Source organism: Bos taurus, chromosome 26 (assembly GCF_002263795.3).
Source record: "Bos taurus isolate L1 Dominette 01449 registration number 42190680 breed Hereford chromosome 26, ARS-UCD2.0, whole genome shotgun sequence".
NCBI lineage: Eukaryota > Metazoa > Chordata > Mammalia > Artiodactyla > Bovidae > Bos > Bos taurus.
The window spans coordinates 24,305,873-24,326,980 of record NC_037353.1 but is presented as its reverse complement, the minus strand read 5'-3'; the positions used below and the strand labels follow the sequence as shown (position 1 = coordinate 24,326,980).

Below are 21,108 nucleotides of genomic sequence, written 5' to 3'. Positions count from 1 at the left end.
GTTGTTGAGCAAGTTACCTAACTTCTCTGTGCACCTGTCTCCTTGCCTATAAAACACAGGATGAATCACACCTACTTGGTTTGCAGCACACTCTGTTTTGCCTCGATCATTGCTCAATATTCTAACCTTCTCTGATTCTCTTAACAGCCCTGAGAGGCAGGTAGGGGAGGATCTATCTGTGGATCATTTTTGAGCACCTGGCTTCTGCTCTTCACTTGCTTCTGCATGATTGTTCATAGTGGGTGCAGAGGCCAGGGCACTGGTGAGCTTGTGAACCACCCCACCCCTGGGTCTCCCTAGTTACCAGACCTCAGCTCTGGGAGGGCAGGAGCGCCTCTAGCATCAGTGTTGCAGAGTCAGACTCAGAATCGAGGAACCCTTGCTTGAGAGTGTGTTGTATATGTGCACACGATGACAAGCTGGTGCTTCCTGGAGAGGGGACTTGGGGTAAGCAAGGCCAAATTGAGGTGCATGGGCTCCCTGGGGAGGATGACAATTTGACGTTCCCTTCAAATCGGTGGTCTTTAAATATGTGTTGAGAATGTCTTTAGCATCTGTGGGAAGGTGTTGGGGGAAAGTAGAGAGGGCCCTGGTGGTACCCAAAGCCTCTTTTGTTGCTCTGAGTTGTTCATCTCAGACCCTCAACAAAGCAAAGCGCCCACCTGTTTCCAGACTCAGCACTTAGACAGCAGTTTAGTGAGTAAGGGCTATTACTCAAGCAGGCATCTGGGGCATCTCACCTGCCATCCCCGCCTGCAGAGTCTCCATCCACATGCAGTACCAGCCTCGAGATGAGCTCTGGAATGGATTCCTTCTCCACATCGTCACATTTTCTGAGATGCTTTCAGATGCCATGACTGCCCGCCCCCATCCTTGTGGAGTGGGACACCGGGCCTCTGCCCGTATCCTGCTCTGGGGCCAGCTGTGTGTTCATCCCCAAATCACTGGAATGAATGATCAGGGGCCTCCACCCGAGATCCCACCACTTTCTCCAACACATGGCAGCGTTTCATGGAATTCATGACAAGTCACTGCACTCCAGTCTGAGTGCTTCCTCTAGCAGTCCTGAAACTCCCACTGCCGAGCCTTTGTATTGGCCATTTTTCCCACTGGAATGCCCTCTTCCCCTTTCTCCCCGCCCCCCATTTACGCAAGCCCTACATCTAACGTGTCCTCCTCTAAGAAGTCTGCTTTGCTTCCTCCAGCCATACCAGTCTTGTGCTTCCCTGAGCCCCATCACATGCTTTTGATGCCTCTCAGAAGCCTGGCACTCATCTAACACTACTGGCTAAGCCTCTTGTGCCCGTGTGGCTTTCCCAGCTCCCAGTCACATCATGGACCGTGATGTACACTATTTGGGAAGCGTGTCTGGAACATCATGGTAATGGCTTGGTTGGGAAGGGATTTGAAGTCATGAAAGCTTGCACGCTTTCCAGAAAATATTCAAGGACGACTTCTTAGGCTTGTTAAGGACTCTGGAACCCAGGGTGGGCTCTCTCACAAAGCTGGCGTGTGTACCAACACCCCGAGTCTTCAGTGTGGCTTGTGCCCATCCCCCAGCCACCAAAGGCATCCAAGGAAGGGAGGTCCTTGCCGGGGTGGAGGGGTCCTCTCTACCCTTTGTCTCTTCTGCTGCTGCTTCCGGGATACCTAAGGTGTCGAGTCTGTTCTCCGAAGACTCTAGTGGGTTTGGCAAGAGAGCCTGTACCCTTCCTATCCATCCACCCACAACCTCTCCTTATCTTGGGAGCTCTCTGAGCAGCTGCCAGGCTGCCTCATGGCTGTGCTGCCCCTTTCTGTGTACAGAGCACGTCTCCTGCAGCATCTTCTCTGGGTCCTCATATCTTCCCTGTGAGTTGCATCATCTTCCCCCGTTGCACAGACAAGAATCAGTGCCTTGCACAGGGCCACTGTGCAGCCAGTGCCTTTTGGAGCCCAGGCTCCAGACTCGAATGCTGTGCTCAGGGCTCTGTGTGCGGCTGCTCCTGGGGTGACAAAGAGAGAATTGTCCTGACTCCTCTCTGCTGTAGAGCCCTGGTATCTTATTCTTTCTTTTTTTATTGTGCTAAAATATGCATAACATCAATCTTAACATTTTTGTAGTATGGTAAAATACATATAAAACATTTCACCTTTTTAAAAATGATATCTTTTAACAAATATCTTTATTTATTTATTTGACTGCATTGGGTTTTGGTTGCAGCACTCGGGATCTCCGTTTCATCACGCGGGATCTTTTGTTAGAGTGCACGGTCTCAGTGGCTGTGACACATGGGCTTCGTTGCTCTGTGGCATATGGGATCTTAGTTCCCCAACCCAATGGAACCCGTGTCCATTGCATTGCAAGGCAAAACCTTAACCATTGGACCACAAGGAAAGTCCCTCATTTTAACCTTTTTTAAGTGTGCAGTTCATCGGCATTAAGTACATTTACACTGATGTGCGGCCATCACCACCACACTTCACAACTTTTCATCTTACTTTCTCCTTCAAGTCCTAGTGTCTTATACCTTCTAGGGGTTAGTTCCTTTTTAATCAAAGTGTCACAACCCTTCAAGAGCCAAAAGCGTGCATCTTTGGAGGGGTCTTTTTTTTTCTTTCAGTTTTTATATTTGTAGTCTATATATAAGTTTCTATTGGTTGTGAGTACTGACTTTTTCCCCCTTTCTGTCTTTGTGCCTCCCATTTCTTTCTCTTGTGTTAATACCTTGGGAAGCAGCATAGATCCAATAACAGATGGAAGTAGTGGAGAGCGTGCTTGTTTTATCCCAGTGTTTCTTCACTGAGGAGTGTTGTGGGTAAACGTTCTCAGATCAAGAAAGTTTGCTCCCATTTCCTGTTTGCCACATTAAAAGAAAATCATAAATAGGTGTTGAGTTTTATCAAAGAATGATTATGTAGTTTTTATCCTTTACCTGATAATGTGGCAAATTACATTGATATCTTCTAAGTATGAGTCATTCCTACACCTTCAGTGAAATTTCATAGAAATGGAACTCTAGTGGTAGAATTTCTGAATCCTTTCTTTCATTCAGTTGATTCATTCAGACTATGGTAGTCAAGAGACCGGTGTCTGTAGCCAGATTGCCTAGGTTCAAATCCCAGTTCCACATCTTGTTTTTTAGGCAGGTTATTTAATCTTTCTGTATGGTCATTTCTTTGTCTGGAAAATAGGGTATTAATAGTACCTACCTCAAAGTTGGTATGAGAATTGAGATGAGCAGGTGCCTAACCACTTGCCTGGTGGCTCAAATGTAAAGAATCTGCCTGCAATGGAGGAGACCCTGGTTCAATCTCTGGGTTGGGAAGATCCCCTGGAGAAGGGAATGGCTGCCCACTCCGGTATTCTTGCCTGGGGAATCCCATAGACAGAGATCCTGGTGGGCTACAATCTATGGGGTTGCAGAGTCGGACACGACTAAGCGACTAATACTTTGGGCTTCCCTGGTAGCTCAGTCGGTAAAGAATCTGCCTGCAGTGCAGGACACCTGGATTCAATCCCTGGATCAGGAATATCCCCTGGAGAAGGAAAGAAGGAAGTGACAACCCACTCCAGTATTCTTGCCTGGAGAATCTCATGGACTGAGGATCCTGGTGGGTCCATGGGGTCGAGAGAGTCGGATACAGCTTAGAGACTAAACCACCACCAAGTGCCTAACACAAACTAAGTTCTCAATAAATCTTATTTTTATCATCAAGCATTTATACCAGGACCTGTGGTAGGTGCTGGGAACTCAGAGTTAGGGTGACTACATGGCTCCATTAACCAGTACAGTCTTGGAAGTCCTATTTTGTACCTTGTATCCTGACATAATTATTAATAGTGTTCCTTTTCGCTCTCAGTAGCTTCCCATTTTGGATGATAAATTTTTTGATCGCCAACTGATAGATGAAGAGGTCAGTGTCATGTGGAGGACCTGCATAGACTTTGTAGCTGAGGTTCCCTAATGTGAAGCAGAATTGTGGTTGGGGTCAAGATAGAGGAATTTCTGGCCCCCGCAGGCATCTCAGACTTTCCCTTGTCTTCTTATTTGCATTTTTTTCCAACAAGAAATCTACAGTCATCATTAGCTTTGTTCCCCTGCATGTAAAAATGTCTTTTTTCCTGCTTTTAAGAATTTTCTCTTTATTACTGATGTTTGAATAACCTGCTTATGATGTGCCTTGGTATAGTTTTCGTTATGTTTCTTGACTTCGCAGTTGAATTGCGTGGGAAGGGGTCTATGAGTCCAAAGAAGAAAGGATATTCAAAAAATTTTTGAACATTAAACATAGTGAAAACACAGCATATGAAAATTTGTGGGTCACAGCTGAAGTACTGTTTAGAGAGAAAACTATCATCATGATATGTGTGAATTTTAAAAGAAAGTTTAAAATCAATCATCTAAATTTTCACTTTAAGAAAAAAACCCTAAACCTAAATTAATTAGAAGAAAAGATATTATGAGAACAAAACAATAAAATAAAAGGTAGAAAATAGTAAAGAAAACTAATAGAACCCAAGTCTGCTCTTTGAAAAGATTAATAAAATTGATAAACTCCTACTAAGAACAACCAAAAAGAGAAAAGACACATTACCCATATCAGGAGAAAGAGAAGATACTAATTCAGGTGAAATAATAATAAGGGAGTGTTAGTAACAGTTTTTTCTCATTAAATCCAATAAGACAACATGGGCAAATTCTTTGGAAAACTCAACTTTTTCAAAGCTGACTCAACAAGAAAAAGAAAAATGTTAAGTGCCTTTATACCTGTTAAAGAAATTGAATTCATAATCAAATACTTTCCTGCAAGGAAAGCTCCAAATCCACATAGTTTCATTCATGAACTCTATCCAGCATTCAAGGATGAAATAATACCATTCTTACACTCAAGAAGATGGAATAGTTTCTAACTCACTGTATAAAGTGAGCATAATCTTGATATCAAAACCTGATGAGAACACTATAAGAAAGGAAAATATCAGAATACCATGAACATGGATGCAGATTTTTTCTTAAAAATATTTAGTAAATCAAGTCCAGCAGTGTATAGAAAGGATAATTATACCATAACCAAGTAGAATTTATCTCAAAAATGCAAATTGGTTCAACATTTCAAGATCTATCAGTATATTTCACTATATTGGCAGAATATAGGAGAAAAAATGCATCAGTCGATTCAGTAAAAGCATGATTTTTTAAAAAACATCTAAGTAAACTAGAAATCAAAGAAAGCTTTCTTATCCTGGGCATCTACAGAGAACCTGCCAGTATCATCGTACTTCGTGGTGAAAGCCTGAGTATTTTCCTCTTAAGATTGGAATAAGGCAGGACTTCCCTAATGGTCCAGCTGTTGAGACCCTATGCTTCCACTGCAGGGGGTGCACAGCTTCAGTCCTGGTCAGGGAACTAAGATCCAGCATTCCACTCCATATGGCACCTCCCAAAATAGACTGGAATAAGGCAAGACTGTTCTCTTTTACTTCTTTTATTCAGCATGGTCCTGGACCTTGTAGCCAGTGAAATAAGAAAAGACATACATGTTGGAAATAGAAAGATATATAATGGTCTTTTTTTTTCCTCCTGACATGACTGTCTATGTAGAAAATGCTAAGAAATCTGCAAAAGACAAAAATACCTATTAGAATCAATAAATGATTTTAACAAAGTTGCAGGATACACGTTCAGTATGCAAAAGCCAACTGTATATCTGTATACTACTGCTGCTGCTGCTGCTAAGTCGCTTCAGTTGTGTCCGACTCTGTGCGACCCCATAGACGGCAGCCCACCAGGCTCCCCCGTCCCTGGGATTCTCCAGGCAAGAACACTGGAGTGGGTTGCCATTTCTTTCTCCAATGTATGCTACTAGCAGCAAACAGTTAGAAAATGAAAATTTCAAACACTGTTAATAACAGTTTCAAAACACATAAAACTTATTACATCAAGAGAATGACAAGACAAGCTACAGACTGGGAGTATATATTTGCAAAGACATATCAGATAGATGACTGTTATCCAAAATATATAAAGACCTCTTAAAATTTAACAATAAGAAAATGAGCAGCCTGACTAATAAATAAACAAAGATCTTAACAGAGGCCTCACCGAAGATATATAGATGGCAGATAAGCGTATGAAGCAGTGCTCAACATTGTCTGTCATTAGGAAATTGCAAATTAAATCTACAAAATCCTATCATGACACACCTGTATCAGAATAGTGAGAAGCCAAGGCACTGACAATACCAAATGTTGGCAAGGATGTAGAGCAACAGGAGCTTGCATTCATTGCTGGTCACAACGCAAGATGCTGCAGCCACTTTGGAAGATAGTTTTTTTACAAAACTAAACGTACTCTTACCATGCAGTTCGGCAATCATCTTCCAAATGAGCTCAAAACTATGTCCACACAAAAACCTGCACATGGATGTTTACAGCAGCATCATTCATAATTGCCAAAACTTAGACACAACCGAGATGTCCTTCAGTAGGTGAACAGGTAAATAAGCTGTAGTACATCCACATGATGGAATCTTACTAGTCAGTGTTAACAAGAAATGAACTATCAAGCCATGAGAAGACATGGAGGAAACTTAAATGCATATTGTACATTTTAAAAATTAAAGAATCTATTTTGAAAAGACTACATCGTGTATGATTCCAACTCTGTGATCTTGTAGTAAAGGCAAAACTATGGAGATGGTAAATTCCAGTGGTTGCTGGAATTAGTGGAAAGGGGATGAGTCGGTGGAGCACAGAGGTTTCTCAGGACTGTGAAGCTACTCTATATGATTCTGTCATGGTGGACACACGTGATACATTTGTCCAAACCTATCAAATGTACAATATCAAAAACAAGCCATAGTGTGAACTATGGACTTTGGATGATAGTTCTTTGTCACTGTAGGTTCATCAAGTGCAATTAATGTGCTGCTCTGGTCTGGGATTTTGATGGGGGAGACTGGGAATGTGCTTGGTGAGGAAGTCCATGAGAATTCTCTGTACTTCCTGCTTCATTTTGCTTTGAACCTAAAACTTCTCTTTAAAAGTCTATTAAAAAAGAAAACTTCTATAAAGCTACAGTTATCAAGATGGAGTGGCACAGACATAGGCTAGATTTATAGATCAAAGGGATAGAATTGAGAGTCCCGGAATAAACCCATACATCTATCTTGAACTGGTTTTCTGCGAAGGCACCAAGACTATTCAAGAGGAAGGATCCCTCCTCTTGAGGGCAATGAGATGAACTTGTACCAAAATGTCTCAAAAAACTATATGAAGTGCTGAAATAGGGACTGTTGGAATTCACAGAGAGGAGGGGTGACCTTAGGCTGGATGGTCAGGGGCTTCCCAGTGTAGATATTTCCTGATACTTTCATCAAAGAAGGAAGGGATGGGGACATACATTTCAGACCACGAAGAATGAGAACTTTAAGAAAAGTCACGTGATGCATCGCTATCGTCTCTGTCTGTTTCTGTGATTCTTCCTGTGGTCCTGCGTCTAACACAGGGCCTGGTGAACAGACAAGCCATGATCTCTGAATCCCCAGGGAGATGAGGTGACTTTGCCTCTTTATAAGTGGGATCTCTAGATCAGGGAACCCACCAGCCTCTTGTAGTAACGAATGTTCCCTTTGTTCCTGAGCTGGAAATGGTCATAAGCATTGGGGCCTCAGAGCCGGAGTCGCTGGGAACTCCACCCACTTGGAAGGGCGAGGAGCCGAACTCTTGGGTTACAGATGTGCCCCAGCTGGGTCTGGGGCCCACCCCTCTCCCTCCCCAGTGTTTATTGCTGCTCAGCCCTGCCCAGGGAGAGCTGCCGAATCAGCTTTCTCTGGCCGAATCAGCTTTCTCTGGCCGGGGCTGGCTCTTGGAGCCGAGCTGTCCCGTATCTCTCGCACTATCCACCCCTTAGATAAACAGCCTGGCGTCCTCCACACGCAGAAGAGCTCTGATGTGGTTGCTCAGGGCTTCCTCAGCCAAACACTCTTGCTCTGAGAGGGACCCTGGCAACGGGCCCTGCTTTTCCTCCAGCCCAAGTCAGGCCCTTGCTGGAGTGACAGGAGAATCCACTTCCTGCCCAAAAAGGTGGCCGCAGCAGTATTCTCTGAGGGGCGGAGCTTCCTTCCTCATGGCCCACACACCCAGGCTTCCTCCCCAGGGAAGGTCTGGGCAGCTTCTTCATCAGACAGCCCCCCTCAGCCTTCCTTTCATGTGACTTTTCTCTATCAGACCCCCGTCCTGCAAATTAGACACCCACCAGGTTATACAACTCCGCTTCCCTGGTAGCTCAGCGGTAAAGAATCCTCCTGCAAAGCAGATATGGGTTCAATCTCTAGGTGGGAAGATTCCCTGGAGAAGGAAATGGCAACCCTCTCCAGTATTCTTGCCTGGGAAATCCCCCAGGCAGAGGAGCCTGGAGGGCTAAGTCCAGGGGTCGCAAAAGAGTTTAGCGACTAAACAAAAAACACGTTATCGAACCCACTTTGCAGCCCACCTGGCCCAGACATTCACCTTGTGTATTACACATGATGGCAGATGTTCATCCCCAGCCTTAATGTGCTGTGCACGGGCCACACCACTGCCCGGTGAGGTCTTGCAAGCCCCCCATACTGAGTAAACTCAGCTGGCTGCCTGTATTTGGTTTACTCTGGAGTCTGAGCCAGGGGATTTGCTTTCTTTGAAAAGTGACCTGTAGGCAGAGAAAATGCCACAAGCATCTGGTTAGCAGTGCGTCGCCTTCCTGTGGCCAGTAAGCCCTGGAGGAGACCAGGAGGACAGATGCCGAGGCTGAGCAGTGGTGGTGTGATCAGATGACAGGTGTAGCTGGGATCCGCACCTGAGAGCGGCCGGTCAGCTGGGTGCTTACAGCTCTGGGGAGGGCCCACTGACCCAGTACTTTAATTATATGGGCTTGTCTTGGCCTCAGAGGGACCCAGATTAAGACAGAGTTGGGGGAAGCGGAAAAGCTGTAACAGAAGGAGGAGGTGGGAGAGAGGTCGGCTGCCTAGCATCCTCAAGAGGCCTTCTGAGGGAAAATTCAAATCTGCGAGGCTATCAGATGACCCCTGCCTTCTAGGAGGCACATGAACCCAGGGGGAGAGGTCAGGCTGCTCTTGGCAAGGAAGGTACAGGGAACGTGACCATCGCTCTGCCAAGACAGAGCTGGCCTCACCTCCTACAGGAAGTCTTCCCTGACCTCTCCCTTCAGGTCCCACAGGATGCTGTTCATACATCCTCACCATTCCCCGTCACTCCAGAACTTGCTTGTCTGTCTCTAGCACCAGGACAAAGCTTCACAGACCTCTGGGCAGAGCCCAGGAAACTGCATTTTTAATAGACGCCTCCCTCCACCAGGGCGTCGGGTTTGAACAGACCTTAAGCTATGCTTTGAGAACCATCTTGCTCTACAGCAGCCTGTCTATAGTATATAATGTAATATCAATATAATATCCAAATATAATATCAACCACATGTAGAATTTAAATTCTTCTAGTAGCTATGTAAAAGTATAAAACAGGTGAAATTGTTTTAAGAATATTTTTACTTAACCTTTCATATCCAGAATATTATCATTTCAACATACAATCAGTACAGACATTGTTAATGAGATATTTCACTTGTTTTGTTTCGTACTAAGTCTTTGAAACCTGGCACATATTTTATACTTACAGGGCATCTCAATTTGGATGGGCCATATTTCAACAGCCACATGTGGGTGGTGACTGCAACATGAGACAGCTCTAGAGCTTTGTTGCTGAATGTGACTGTGGACCAGCAGTTTCGGCCTCACCTGAGCTTCGTAGAAATGGAGGATCTCGGGCCCCTGCCTGGACCCACTGAATCAGCACCTGCTTTTTAACATGTTGGCAGAGGTGCTCTGTATGTGTGTTGAAGGCAGTGAAGCCCTGCTCTAGATCGAGACCATGAGCTCCTTGGTGTAGAGACTGTGATGTAACTCATCTCTAGCACCTCACAGAGGGCTGGCATATAGAAGGCACACGGCAAATGTTTTGAGAGGAAAGGAAGGAACGCATGAATCTTTCCCTGCCCATCTCTCTTGGCACCACCTTCCCTATGCATTGTTGGTGAGAATCTCAGAATCCTAGGTCTGAAAAAGAATTTAGCAGTCAGCGAACAAATGTAGATCAGAGCAGATAAGCAACTTAAAGTTTCTGTAGCCTAACTCCTGCGAGCCCCAAAGAGACAGGGCAGTTTGGGCAAGTCTCTTGGCTTGCCAGGCATAGCAAGCCTCCCTTTTTCAGGAGAAAAGTGATCTGATGAGGGCAAATTACTCTACACCGGGCCCTGAGCCAGGCCTGCCTTTCTCCCCATCCTCTCTGTGCCATTTCTCAGAAATCCTATGAAGCTGCTGCTCAGAGGCCCCAGGCCTGGCCTATAGCATGTCAGTTATATCCATCTATTTATCCTCAGTCTTCTTCCAGAAGAGATTTAAGGCGCCTATAGATTTGCATAGATTTTAATGAGATGAAACAAAGGATAGAAGAAGTATTAAGGTGTACATAGGTACATGGAAAGGATGTTCACTCTGGTGTTACACGTAAGTAGTGAATACCCAACAGTAGTTGCTCAGTCGTGTCTGACTCTCTGCGATCCCATGGACTACAGCACGCCAGGCTTCCCTGTCCTTCACTATCTCCTGCAGTTTGCTCAAGTTCATGTCCATTGAGTCCGTGATGCTATCTGACCATCTCATCCAACAGTAGAGTGTAGGTAAGTCAACCATGGCCTGTTCAAACATCGAAATTCTATGTCACAATGAAGAATGCTGGTATGGAAATAATCCTGACATGAGACAATGCCATTACACAGTATAATGCATGGATGAGCTTATTTTATTTAATGCACATCTGGAAAGGATATACAGCCCAAATATTAATGTTGCTTTTTCAGGGGGAAGGATAGTGAGTGACTCTTGCTCTCTTTTTTTATCTACTGCTTCTGTCAGTTCAGTTCAGTTCAGTCGCTCAGTCATGTCTGACTCTTTGTGACCCCATGGACTGCAGCATACCAGGCTTCCTATCTGTCACCAACTCCCAGAGCTTGCTCAAACTCACGTCCATCGAGTTGGTGATGCCATTCAACCATCTCATCCTCGGTCATCCCTTTTCTCCTCCTGCCTTCAATCTTTCCCAGCATCAGGGTCTTTTCCAATGAGTCAGTCCAATTACTGCTTCTGTAATTTCTAGTTTTTTCCCTCAATGAATATGAATTACTTGTGTAATACAGAAAAAAAATTACAAAGTAGAAGATGGCTGAGGGGATGGGGAGAGAAAAAAGTAAAAGTTGTACTCCATGTAGAATTTATTTGAAAATCTATTAATTTAAAAAATCCTAAGTACAAGTTTATAGTGTTAGGTCTGTTGTCTGTATTTGCACGTAGCAGGCAATTATTAAATGGTAGAGAGGTGGACTTACAACATTGGGGTTTGAAAACCCATGAGCCAGCTTTTGTTAAATTTTAGTCTGTGTTCAGGGAAGTGAAAGTTAATAACGGTGCAATAGTTGTGTTGTTTTGAATGGAATCCAACAACGACCCACCCTTCACATGTGGGCTCTAAATAGCCTGTGTGTGTTGGATTATGGCTGTGCAAGAGAGGATCCTAAAATCATGCAGATTTAGAACTGGGCAGGCAGGTGGCTAGATGGGAATATGCACACACGGGCATGTGTGCACACACATACACGCATGCACACATACCACGCACACGTCAAATCTAGCGTAGGACCACATGTCACCACCTCCAAGGCAGCACTTTGGTCCCAGTTGACTCCTAAGTGATCTCCTGTTTCCCCAGTGTGGCCCCTTCACTTCCCTGTAGCTCCAGCCGTCCTCTGCATGATCCGCCTCTGCCTGGATCCCATTACCTGTACCTCCAGCCCTGCACACTCCTCTCCAGCCTCCACTCCACTGGCTCTTCCCTTGCCTGGACTATTCTCCCCCTCCACTGTGGCTCGCTTCCTCTCCATCAGGTCTCTGCCAAATTGCCATCTGATTTGTGAGGATTCCCTCACCACGCTATATAAAATCACTGTTTCTTCCTGTTCTGCCCCACCACTTTATCCTACTTCATTTTTCTTTATAGCACGTATCCCCACAGCATAGCACTTATTTGGTTACTGTGTGGTCTCACCAACTAGAATGTAAACTCCCTGAGGGCAGGAACTTCGTCTCTTTTCTTTACTGCCGATTTTTCTAAGTGCCCAGTGCTCTAAGGAGACGCTCAATAAATATTAATTGATATTAGAAAGAAGGGATGAACTTTCATTCATCATGTGAGGGATCTTCCTCATTTTACCGATGAGGCAAAAGCTTGCAGCCTGGCCCAGGGTCATGCAGCTGGGGCAGTGGGTTGGGTCCGGCTCTCCACTCCGCTCCACCTCCCATCCTCCCTTGCCTTGGAAGGGAGGCTAACCACACACACACACGCACACACACACAGGGGCCGTGGCTTCGTCCATCCCGTCTCCTGTGTGTTTTTCCAGTTTATACAGAATTTCAGCCCAGCATAGCGGAAGAAAAAACAGCTGTTCTTCCAGAACCCTGGAAGCTCTTCCAATGGGTCTGTCCCTGGAAAAACAGCAGCGACCTCAGGGTGGGAAGGTAGGAGACGGAAGAGGGGGCAAGGGGCTAGACTTGGTTTTGCAATTAAAATAACATCTGGGTCTGTTTCTGCAGAGTGGTTCTGGAAGGTGGGTGGTCTGTCTGATGTATCAGGTGGGGCCTTCTGCATCCTGGCCCAGGGTTGGGGGGGATGGGTTGAATGACTAAAGAGCTCACCCAGCATATGACGTGTGAAAAAAACTGGGTCCACAGAAGCCTCTGGAAATCCCACCTGCAGCCTGGCCTGAAATCTTGCTGGCCCCTACACCGGCCTTCCTCCGGGGCGTCTCCGGATACCTCCCCTCCTGCACCCTCAGGCCTCCTTGAGACGGTTCAGGCACCCCCTTTGATGCACAGAAAGCTCTGCCTGTGCGCACTCATGCCCCATGTGGTTTGTTAATCGTCTGTGAAATGAGGGATTTGAGGCGTCGCTCATCCGTGTGAGGGCGGTGGGGCCGGGAGCAGTGGAGCGGAGTAGGGGATGCGGAGTAGTCCCAGTCTTCTGAATCCTATCCCTCTGTCTGGCTTCTCAGATGCAGCTTTTGGATAAGTTTCCCATCGAAGGTGGCCAGAAGGACCCCAAGCAGAGAATCATCCCCTTCCTCCCAGGTAAGCTTGGGATGGTCCCTGCTGATGGGATGGGGGTACCCTGGAGAGGGGCGTTCTCTAAGCCAAGAGAAGGTTGGCAATTCTACCAGAATTCTGGCTCAGGGTGGGCCTAGCAACCTTCATGTTAACAACCCCCAGGGGATCGGAAGTCCCTGATTTTGAAGGCCATTGCCTTCACAGGGGCCTCTCCTACCTCTGCTGGCCCCAGACTGTGTAACCTATGAGGAGCTTCTCAGCTCTGGGACTTTGGTGTCCTTTTTACAAAAAGCATAGAGAGCTCAAGTTCTCCCATGAAAGGATGAAAACCTGCAGACTGAACTCTCCACTGGCTCCCGTTGTAATCACAGATAACCTTAAATCGAGCACACTTTCCCTCCCACCCTGTTCGAGTCCTCCTGGCACGGTTATCCAGCGAGGTCCTGCCAGCTTACATAACTCAGCCTGTGAGCTGACAGAGAGAGGATTTGAACCCAGGTTTGTCTAATCATAAAGGCCATTAACCATCACACCGTTTTGGAGCATGTTCAAGGCAATTGATTATGTTGTGTAATCGAGAGGGACTCTTCTCAGGGTGGCGTAACCTGCTATTACTGTGATGTCTTCAACTGGTATAGGAATATATAGCTTACAAAGTGCTTTTAAATTTGTGATCATATACAAATCTCCAAACTGAGGCATGCATTATGATTTCTGCTTGAGGGATGAAGATGCTGGGGTTCAGAGATGTTAAGTAACTGACCATCAAAGTGGCAGACCTGAGGTGTGAGCTTGGTTTCCTGCCCCAAACTGGGCTCTTTGCCCTGAACTGCGTGGGTGGTACTGCCTGCTGGCTCTCCGATGCCCTGTCTTTCCCCAGGCTGGTGGGCTAGGCTGGTTCCTGGGGAGCTGCCCTCCAGTGGTCTTCACCCTCCATGCCCTCCTGGGGCCAGCCCCCAGAATGACAGGGATCAGTGGGGCCATTGCAAGTAGCAGATCTGCGTCTCATTAATCCCTGGCACGTGGCCCGCCCGTGGTTAGTACCTGCTTGTTGACTTGAAAACCTACTGTGGGGCAGCTCCCCCAGAGAGTGGTTCTTCTCTAAGAAGTGTACCCCCATCCTCAAAATCAGTGAAAGACAAAAGCAGGCATTGCTGCCTGCCCTCCCCGCCTAATGCTAAAGCTGTAGAGAATTGATTTACCTACAAAAAAAGAACTTCTAATCCCTACAGAACAGACAAGATGAGAACGAGTCAGTGAGGGTGTCAGGAATCTCAGCCCTGGGCCCCTGCCATGGAGGCAGGAGACTGCCTCCATTCCCCAGCCCAGGAGTTAACTTTTGCACCCTGCCTGGCTTTCCGCTGAGCCTCGAGGGAATTGGGACATCCAACACCCAGGTTTGTAGTGACCTTAGATGTTGCTCCCATACAGTCAGATTCTCCACCCACCAAGGACCTGGGAGCCCAGCTAGTGTCCAAGAGCCTAGGAAGCCAGTGCCGGGCCCTGTTGCTGAGTGGACCCAGCTTCGGGGTATGAAGGCTGCCTGTTTATCAAGAAGAACCAGTTTCTCCCCTACTTGTGACCAGTGATCCAAGGAGAAAGCACGTCACTGTTATTTACTCACTGGATGTTTATGAGGGGCTCAGCCTGTGCGGGGCCCAGGAATAAGTCCCCAGGGCCAGGGACTGGGGTGGCTGGGTGAATCCAGGGAGATCTGGATTTGTTTCCTTCATCTAAAGGAACCCTCAAGCTAAGAGAGAGGGAAGGTCTACTCCTTAATCATAGACGCACTGAAGGCAGAATGTGACCCTTCCTATCCCTGTGAAATTCCTTTTTTTTTTTTTTTGGTCCTGCCACTCGGCTTGCAGAATCTTAGTTCCCTGACCAGGGATCAAACCCAGGCCCTGACAGTGAAAGTGCCAAGTCTTAACCACTGGACTGCCAGGGAATTCCCTGAAATTCCAATTTTGACCGAAAAAGAGCTCATTGTGAGCCCAAGGCATCAAAAGCCTCCTGCTGCAGGATAGAGACCTCTCTGAACTTCAGGTTCCTCTTCTAGGATTGGGGTGAAGATCAAAAGAATTCATGTGAAATACTTTGAACAGTGCCTGTCCCATAGTAAATGCTCAATAAATGGCAGCTATTAATTTAAAAGACTGCCCCTCCCTCCTACCCGCCCCCCACCCAAAATATCCAACTCCTGGGAGAAGGCACTGGACTCGGCCAGCCCCCAAGAGAGGATACTGTGCATTGTGTGTGTTATTGTCTAGAGGAGTGAGGTTGACTGGCCCCTCATGCCTACCCCATCCCTCCATCCAGAAGGAAGTTTCCTTTTCTTGTGTGTTTCTGCATTTCTCCCCTTCCTTCAGCGGAGCTCTCTCTCCATATCTTCCCTTTTGCTCACTTGCTCTCCAGAACTTCAGAATGGACATTTGGAATCCCACCCTCAGATCCCCAGGCCCTGTTCCTGGCTTTTCCCTCACTCACTAGGAGCTACCTTAACCCTCTCATACTTGACTCAGTTCTTAGCTTGAAGAGGAAGGAAAAAGATTGAAGGAAAAAAAAAAATCAAGAGAAGCAGAACCAAGCAAGTAAGGGTTGGAGTGGGCCTGGGGGTTCCAAAGCCACCCCACAACCCTGAATCGAAGGAGCTCCCCCAGATATGAGGGTTTCAGAGAAGGGCAGTGATGAATGTTGCCTGCCTTAGGTCAGGTTCTGGGAAGCAGAGCCTGAGACGAGGGTTCTTAGGCAAGATGACTTCCGAGGACTGCCCTCAGGTAAACATCCCAGGTCAGTGAGGGGAGCAGCACAGGACAGGGGAGGACAAGGGGCCGAGGTGCAGGGTCAGCTAAGTCTGGCCTCAGCCTGATCCTGTGAGGAGCTCTGGAGGGTGGACGGCACCACAGAGTTGTCCCATCTTAGGGAAGTATATCAGCCACTATTATCATGAGCTGCCCCCTCTCTCAGCAGTGTGAAATGTGGACAGGTGCTCTTGAGGGCTGAGGGCGTGTCCCTACAGAAGGGGAGCTGTGAGCCCTTAGCAGCCAACACCCACAGAGCGCAGGGTGGGAGCATCAGCTGGTAAGGGGCCCCGGACAGGATGCCTACAGGTAGACTGTATTACCTGACACCAGCTGGAGACCCTGTTCCCACCTCCCTACCTCTGGAGAGGGCGTCTGCAGTCACCTGCTGATTCCCCAGGGCTGAGCCCTGGCGGCAGTGACTCAGCAGAACCTCGGTGCTCAAAGACGCTGAGGTAATCCAGCAGCGGATGCTCCGGCAGGCAGCCGGGAGGGCAGCAGCCAGGTTCAGGAACAGCTCCGCCAGCACTTTGCCTTGCCTGGAATTTCAGAACAAGGGGAATCCAAGGGCAGGAAGCAGGGCGCCCCTGTGGTCTCCAGAGGTGCCTTAATTTTAGCTTTAGAAGTGACTGGGACGTGATGTGCTTCTCTGCTGCCCAGGCAGGGGCTCTGGGGGTGTCTTTGGAGCATTAGGCCAGCTGCTGTGCTCTGGCTGCAGGCTCCTGTCTGGAGGCTCATAGACCTTTGGTGGTTTAGTCACTAAGTTGTGTCCGACTCTTGTGACCCCATGGATCATACCCTGCCAGGCTCCTCTGTCCATGGGATTGTCCAGGCAAGAATACTGGAGTGGGTTGCCATCCCCTCCTCCAGGGGATCTTCCCGACGCAGGGATTGAACCCACGTCTCTTATGTCTCCTGCTTTGGCAGGCGGGTTCTTTACCGCTAGCACCACCTGGGAAACCCTGTAAAACTCCTAGGTACTCTATATGCCTCCCCTCCAATTCCACGACCAAACCACAGGCTAGGTGGCATTAGTCCCAATTTATGGACAGGTCACATCACTTTCCGTCATCACATAGCCACTGAGCTGTGTACCCACTGCCCAGCTTCCCCAGTAGTAATATCTTATTTAACAACAGTACATTATCAAACCCAGGAAATTGATGACTCAGTTATCTACAATTACAGACTCCAGAAATTGACTTTTAGTATAATGAGGTAGAGAGGACTAGTAAGCAAGCATGCCAGCTGATCCTTAGGAAGGAGACGGCGGTTTGACAATTGTCCCTGAGAAGTTCCTCTCCCAATCCTGACCCATTGGCATTCGTACCTCTAACAGAAAGCAGGAGTGAACCTTGTTTTATCTTAATGCTTATTCCTAAAAACTTCTGTGTAAATTTTTCTCTTTGGGACAAATCACATCATCTTTTAGGTATCCTAAATGCTATTTTTGTAAAAGAGACACATAATAAACCCTTTTGCAAAGTAGAGCGTACTTTTTATTAAAGTAATTCTTTTCTGGGTTTATGTATATTTTTATAATTTGGGACTTCTTCTGAGTTTGCTGGAAGCGGGAAACAGACCTGAAACTCAGAGATTGGTCAACAGTGTTGACCTCAGTATGAGCAACACTAGTCCACCAGATTTGAGATTTTAGAGTAAGATATAGGATTTTACCGTATTTTCAAGCCAATTACATTAGCTTACCCCAGACTCCTGGATGCCAGCAGAAAAGACGAGACTCCTGGGTCAGAGACAGGAGGCTTCATGATGGCATTGCAAGCAGCATGAGCAACAGCACATTGGCATCAGCTCCCATTGCCTCCAAGTCCCGTAGGGCATGGCCCCATGGGCCCAGAACAATGCCTGCACGTGCAATGCATTACGTTATAGGAGAGGAACCAGATCTTAAGGAGCCCACATCTTTTATAAGGGGCAGTAAGCAAACCTACTCCTTTGGCTCTGGAAAGAGACTGTCCCAGTCTCCCAAGGCTCTGTGCAAACCTGCTGATTACTCCAGAGCAAGACACTGCCTCTGTCTTTTAAAACTGTTTGCTCTACAAGCACCTTTGAAAAGATAATCCAGAACTAAAGGCGGGCAGTACTTTGTTGACAAGACACGGAAATGCAAGAGAACCAAAGAAAATTGTCTCACAAGTACATCTCTCTGAGGTCTCCTGCTTTGGGGAGGAGTGGACAGAAGTGAAGTTCTTTAGGATACTGGGCCAAGCACGATGGGGTCAGCAGCCTCTCAGGGCAGCCTACTGTTTACATGGAACTCTCTGCCTTGTTTTAAAAGACTATTGTGGAAAATCCATCTCCTGTTGCCCATTCTGGGATTGGAATAGATTTCCTGTATATCTTGAGTTTGCCAGCCCAAGGAGGCTCTCGGGGAGGAAATGGTCATTACAGAGTGAAATAGAATGTGTAGCTGCTGATGTAAAAAGCAAACCATTGCGACCAGGGACCAAGGGGCTTCAGAAGCCAGGCAGCAGAGCAGAAAGAGGTCAACTCGCTTGGCAAAGTCTGTGCAAGGTCTCCTCCCACTTGCAAGCCATCTGTGTCTCTGTACGGCTGGTGCTGGCCTCTGAACTTCCAGAAAGCCCCTTCACCTTCATATCAGAGTCAGTCCCACCCACCAGTATACATACTCCCAGGTTGGCGAGGCGTGGAGAAGCTAGATAGCTTAGGAAGAAAAGTGAGCCTATCACCTTAATCAGAGAGGTGCTGCCAGGCTGCCCACAGCCTCATGACCTCACGAACTTAGAGGAGTGTATTTTTAGAAAGCAAGCATGCTTCGTCCTTTGGTACCCACTCGCCAGTTTACATGTTGCCCCTTAGTGAAGAGGCAGTCTGGGGCCCCAATGCAGGGTAGGTGCTGGGGGAATTGCAAGCACGGGCTCTGAGTCCTTCCTCTCCCTGCCCCCCGAGAGCCCTGTGCAGGAGATCCGGTGTTTGTTCCAGCTCAGAAGGAAGCAAGGGGGAGGGATGTGTTTAGCTAGAGTTGGTCTGTGGCTTGGGGAAGAGTCAGCTCTCTCCCTGGGCTGTCGGTGGTTCTGCTGATCCCCAGCAGGCCTGAAAAAACCCTCCCCAAAGGGCCTGGAGGGCTGCGGGGGAATCAGCAGCTCAGAGATGCTGGCAGGTGCTGCAGCCCCCAGGGGAGATGGCCTGAGAGGTTTCTGAGCCCCACCAATGACCTGGGATGGCAGGAAAAGGCAAAGGTTCTATGTGATGCAGAAGGGAACGTAGGGTCTGCTGGTAATGCCAGGGTTTCCAAAAGATCAACAAGATTATAGGCCTGAACAGCACCGTGTGCTGTTTTAAAAGCAACTTTCCTCTATTTCCTCTGGAAGTGCTGGGTCTTCTCTTGCTGTAATTACTGCCCCCACCCCTCAAAATCATCCTGTCACTCTGTAATCTGGGGCGGGTGGTTCCCGGGCCTGTTCTCGGCATCTGATTCTGAACGCTACGTGGAAGAGTGTTCCGAGTTTGTTTCTGCCACAGGTATTAGTTGAGCACCTACTACGTGCCAGGCTCAGCTGTAGGCACTGGTGACGTAGCCAAGAGCAAGGTAGACTGGGCCGCTGTTCTCAGGAAGCTTTCCTTCCAGCGGGGGAGTCTGGAAGCAAACCAGCGAGCAGTTTCCAATAGTGATAAGAGCCAGAAAGAAAAGCAGCCAGGTCATGCCACTGGGGCTCCATATGTGTACGCATGCTCGGTCACTTTGGTCACGTCCTACTCTTTGTGACTCTATAAACTCCAGGATCCTCTAACAATAGGATTCTCCAGACAAGAATACTGAAGTGCGTTGCCACGCTCTCCTCCAGGGGATCTTCCCGACCCAGGGATCAAACCCCTGCCTCCTGTGTCTCCTGCTTTGCAGGGATTCTCTACCGCTGAGCCACAGGGGAAGCCCTGCTCCTGAGCTTACGTGATCCCAAAAGGCTGCTTTACAGAGGTGACACCTGAACTGAGCCAGACGTGGGCAGATCAGGGCCCCAGGTGCCAGGCTGAGGGGCCAGCAGGCTAAGTGTGACTGAGTGTGGATGTTTAAGAACAGCAGGAAGTGTGTAAAGCAGGTGGCAAGTGTCGGGGTGGAATGGCCACAGTGAACCAGGCAGACAGGAGTTGTGGAACCAAGGATTCCACAGCGTGTCTCCGTGGCAGAGATGCCCAGGAATGAGAGGGCTCCACACGTGTGTGTTGGCATGGAAGGTCTGCCACGTGGCCCAGTCACAGGCCTCCCAGATCGGTTTCCTCATCTGTCAAATGGGTTAATCACCGTTTGGGACAGTGGTGCAAGCATGTGGTACCTAGAACTCATGGTGTGAACTGCCGAGGGAGAGACTCCAGGGCTCCCAGCCTGCCTCTCCTTCGGGCAGCTTGGCTGCAGGACACGCGGGTTTCCTGTGCGCCACCCTCTGCCCACCCTCCCTCTCTGTGCTGAGTCAGCGCCACAGAGCAGCCCCAGCTGCGCTTCCTGCTGCTCCCGCCCTCCCTGCGGTCACTTGCAAAGCTGCAGAGAGCTCCTTTCTGAAGAGCTGAAGATCCAGACGGTTGATCTGGGCAGAAAGGTGGGAAGAGACTGAGCATCTCTGGAACTGATGCCGTGATAACAGAGCAGGGTCTCGAGCTTCGCGGCAGCCAGGTCTCCCTGGAGGTAATGAGCTTTGGGGAAGGCAGTCACTCAAGGGCCCCTTTTACTTTTAAATGTCAGTGTGGCTCAGGCCCCCTCGTCCTTCCCCCATGCCATTCCCTCATTTCCAGACCAAGGCAGGAGTCAGGTCACTTTGTTACCATGTGCCATGTATCTTCTTGTCCAGAGATAATTCTAGGAGAGAATCAGCCTCTTGAACGTCCACCCCAAACCCTCAGCCCCCAGTGGAGTGTGTCCTGGGGTATCTTCCACAAGAAGCCTCTGATCTAAGCAGAAATGCATTCTTCACATGGTCTCAGTCAGCTTGCCTAATGCAATGTGCAGGGAAATGTGCCCTGGGCAGGAGCCAGAGTCCTGGATTCTAGTGTAACTCTTGCTCATCACTGTGGCACATTGCACACGGAAAACTAGAAGTTTGGTAGAGCAACCGGGGTCATCTTGCATGTTGGCAAAGTCACCA

At 47.9% G+C, this 21,108-nt stretch overlaps 1 protein-coding gene across 6 annotated transcripts in view; it reads left to right on the top strand.

Annotated features, from left to right (window-relative positions):
• Nucleotides 1-21,108, top strand: part of SH3PXD2A (SH3 and PX domains 2A) — a 249,288-nt gene that overhangs the window by 83,613 nt on the left and 144,567 nt on the right. For 4 of the 6 annotated variants that reach the window (XM_059882031.1, XM_024985923.2, XM_015460723.3 and 1 more), the window contains exon 3: nucleotides 13,139-13,214. In XM_059882031.1, the coding sequence (XP_059738014.1) occupies nucleotides 13,139-13,214 (76 nt within the window). Of the gene's footprint in view, nucleotides 1-12,495; nucleotides 12,606-13,138; nucleotides 13,215-21,108 lie in introns of those variants that run through there. The other 2 variants (XM_059882032.1, XM_024985924.2) reach the window with 2 other exon arrangements.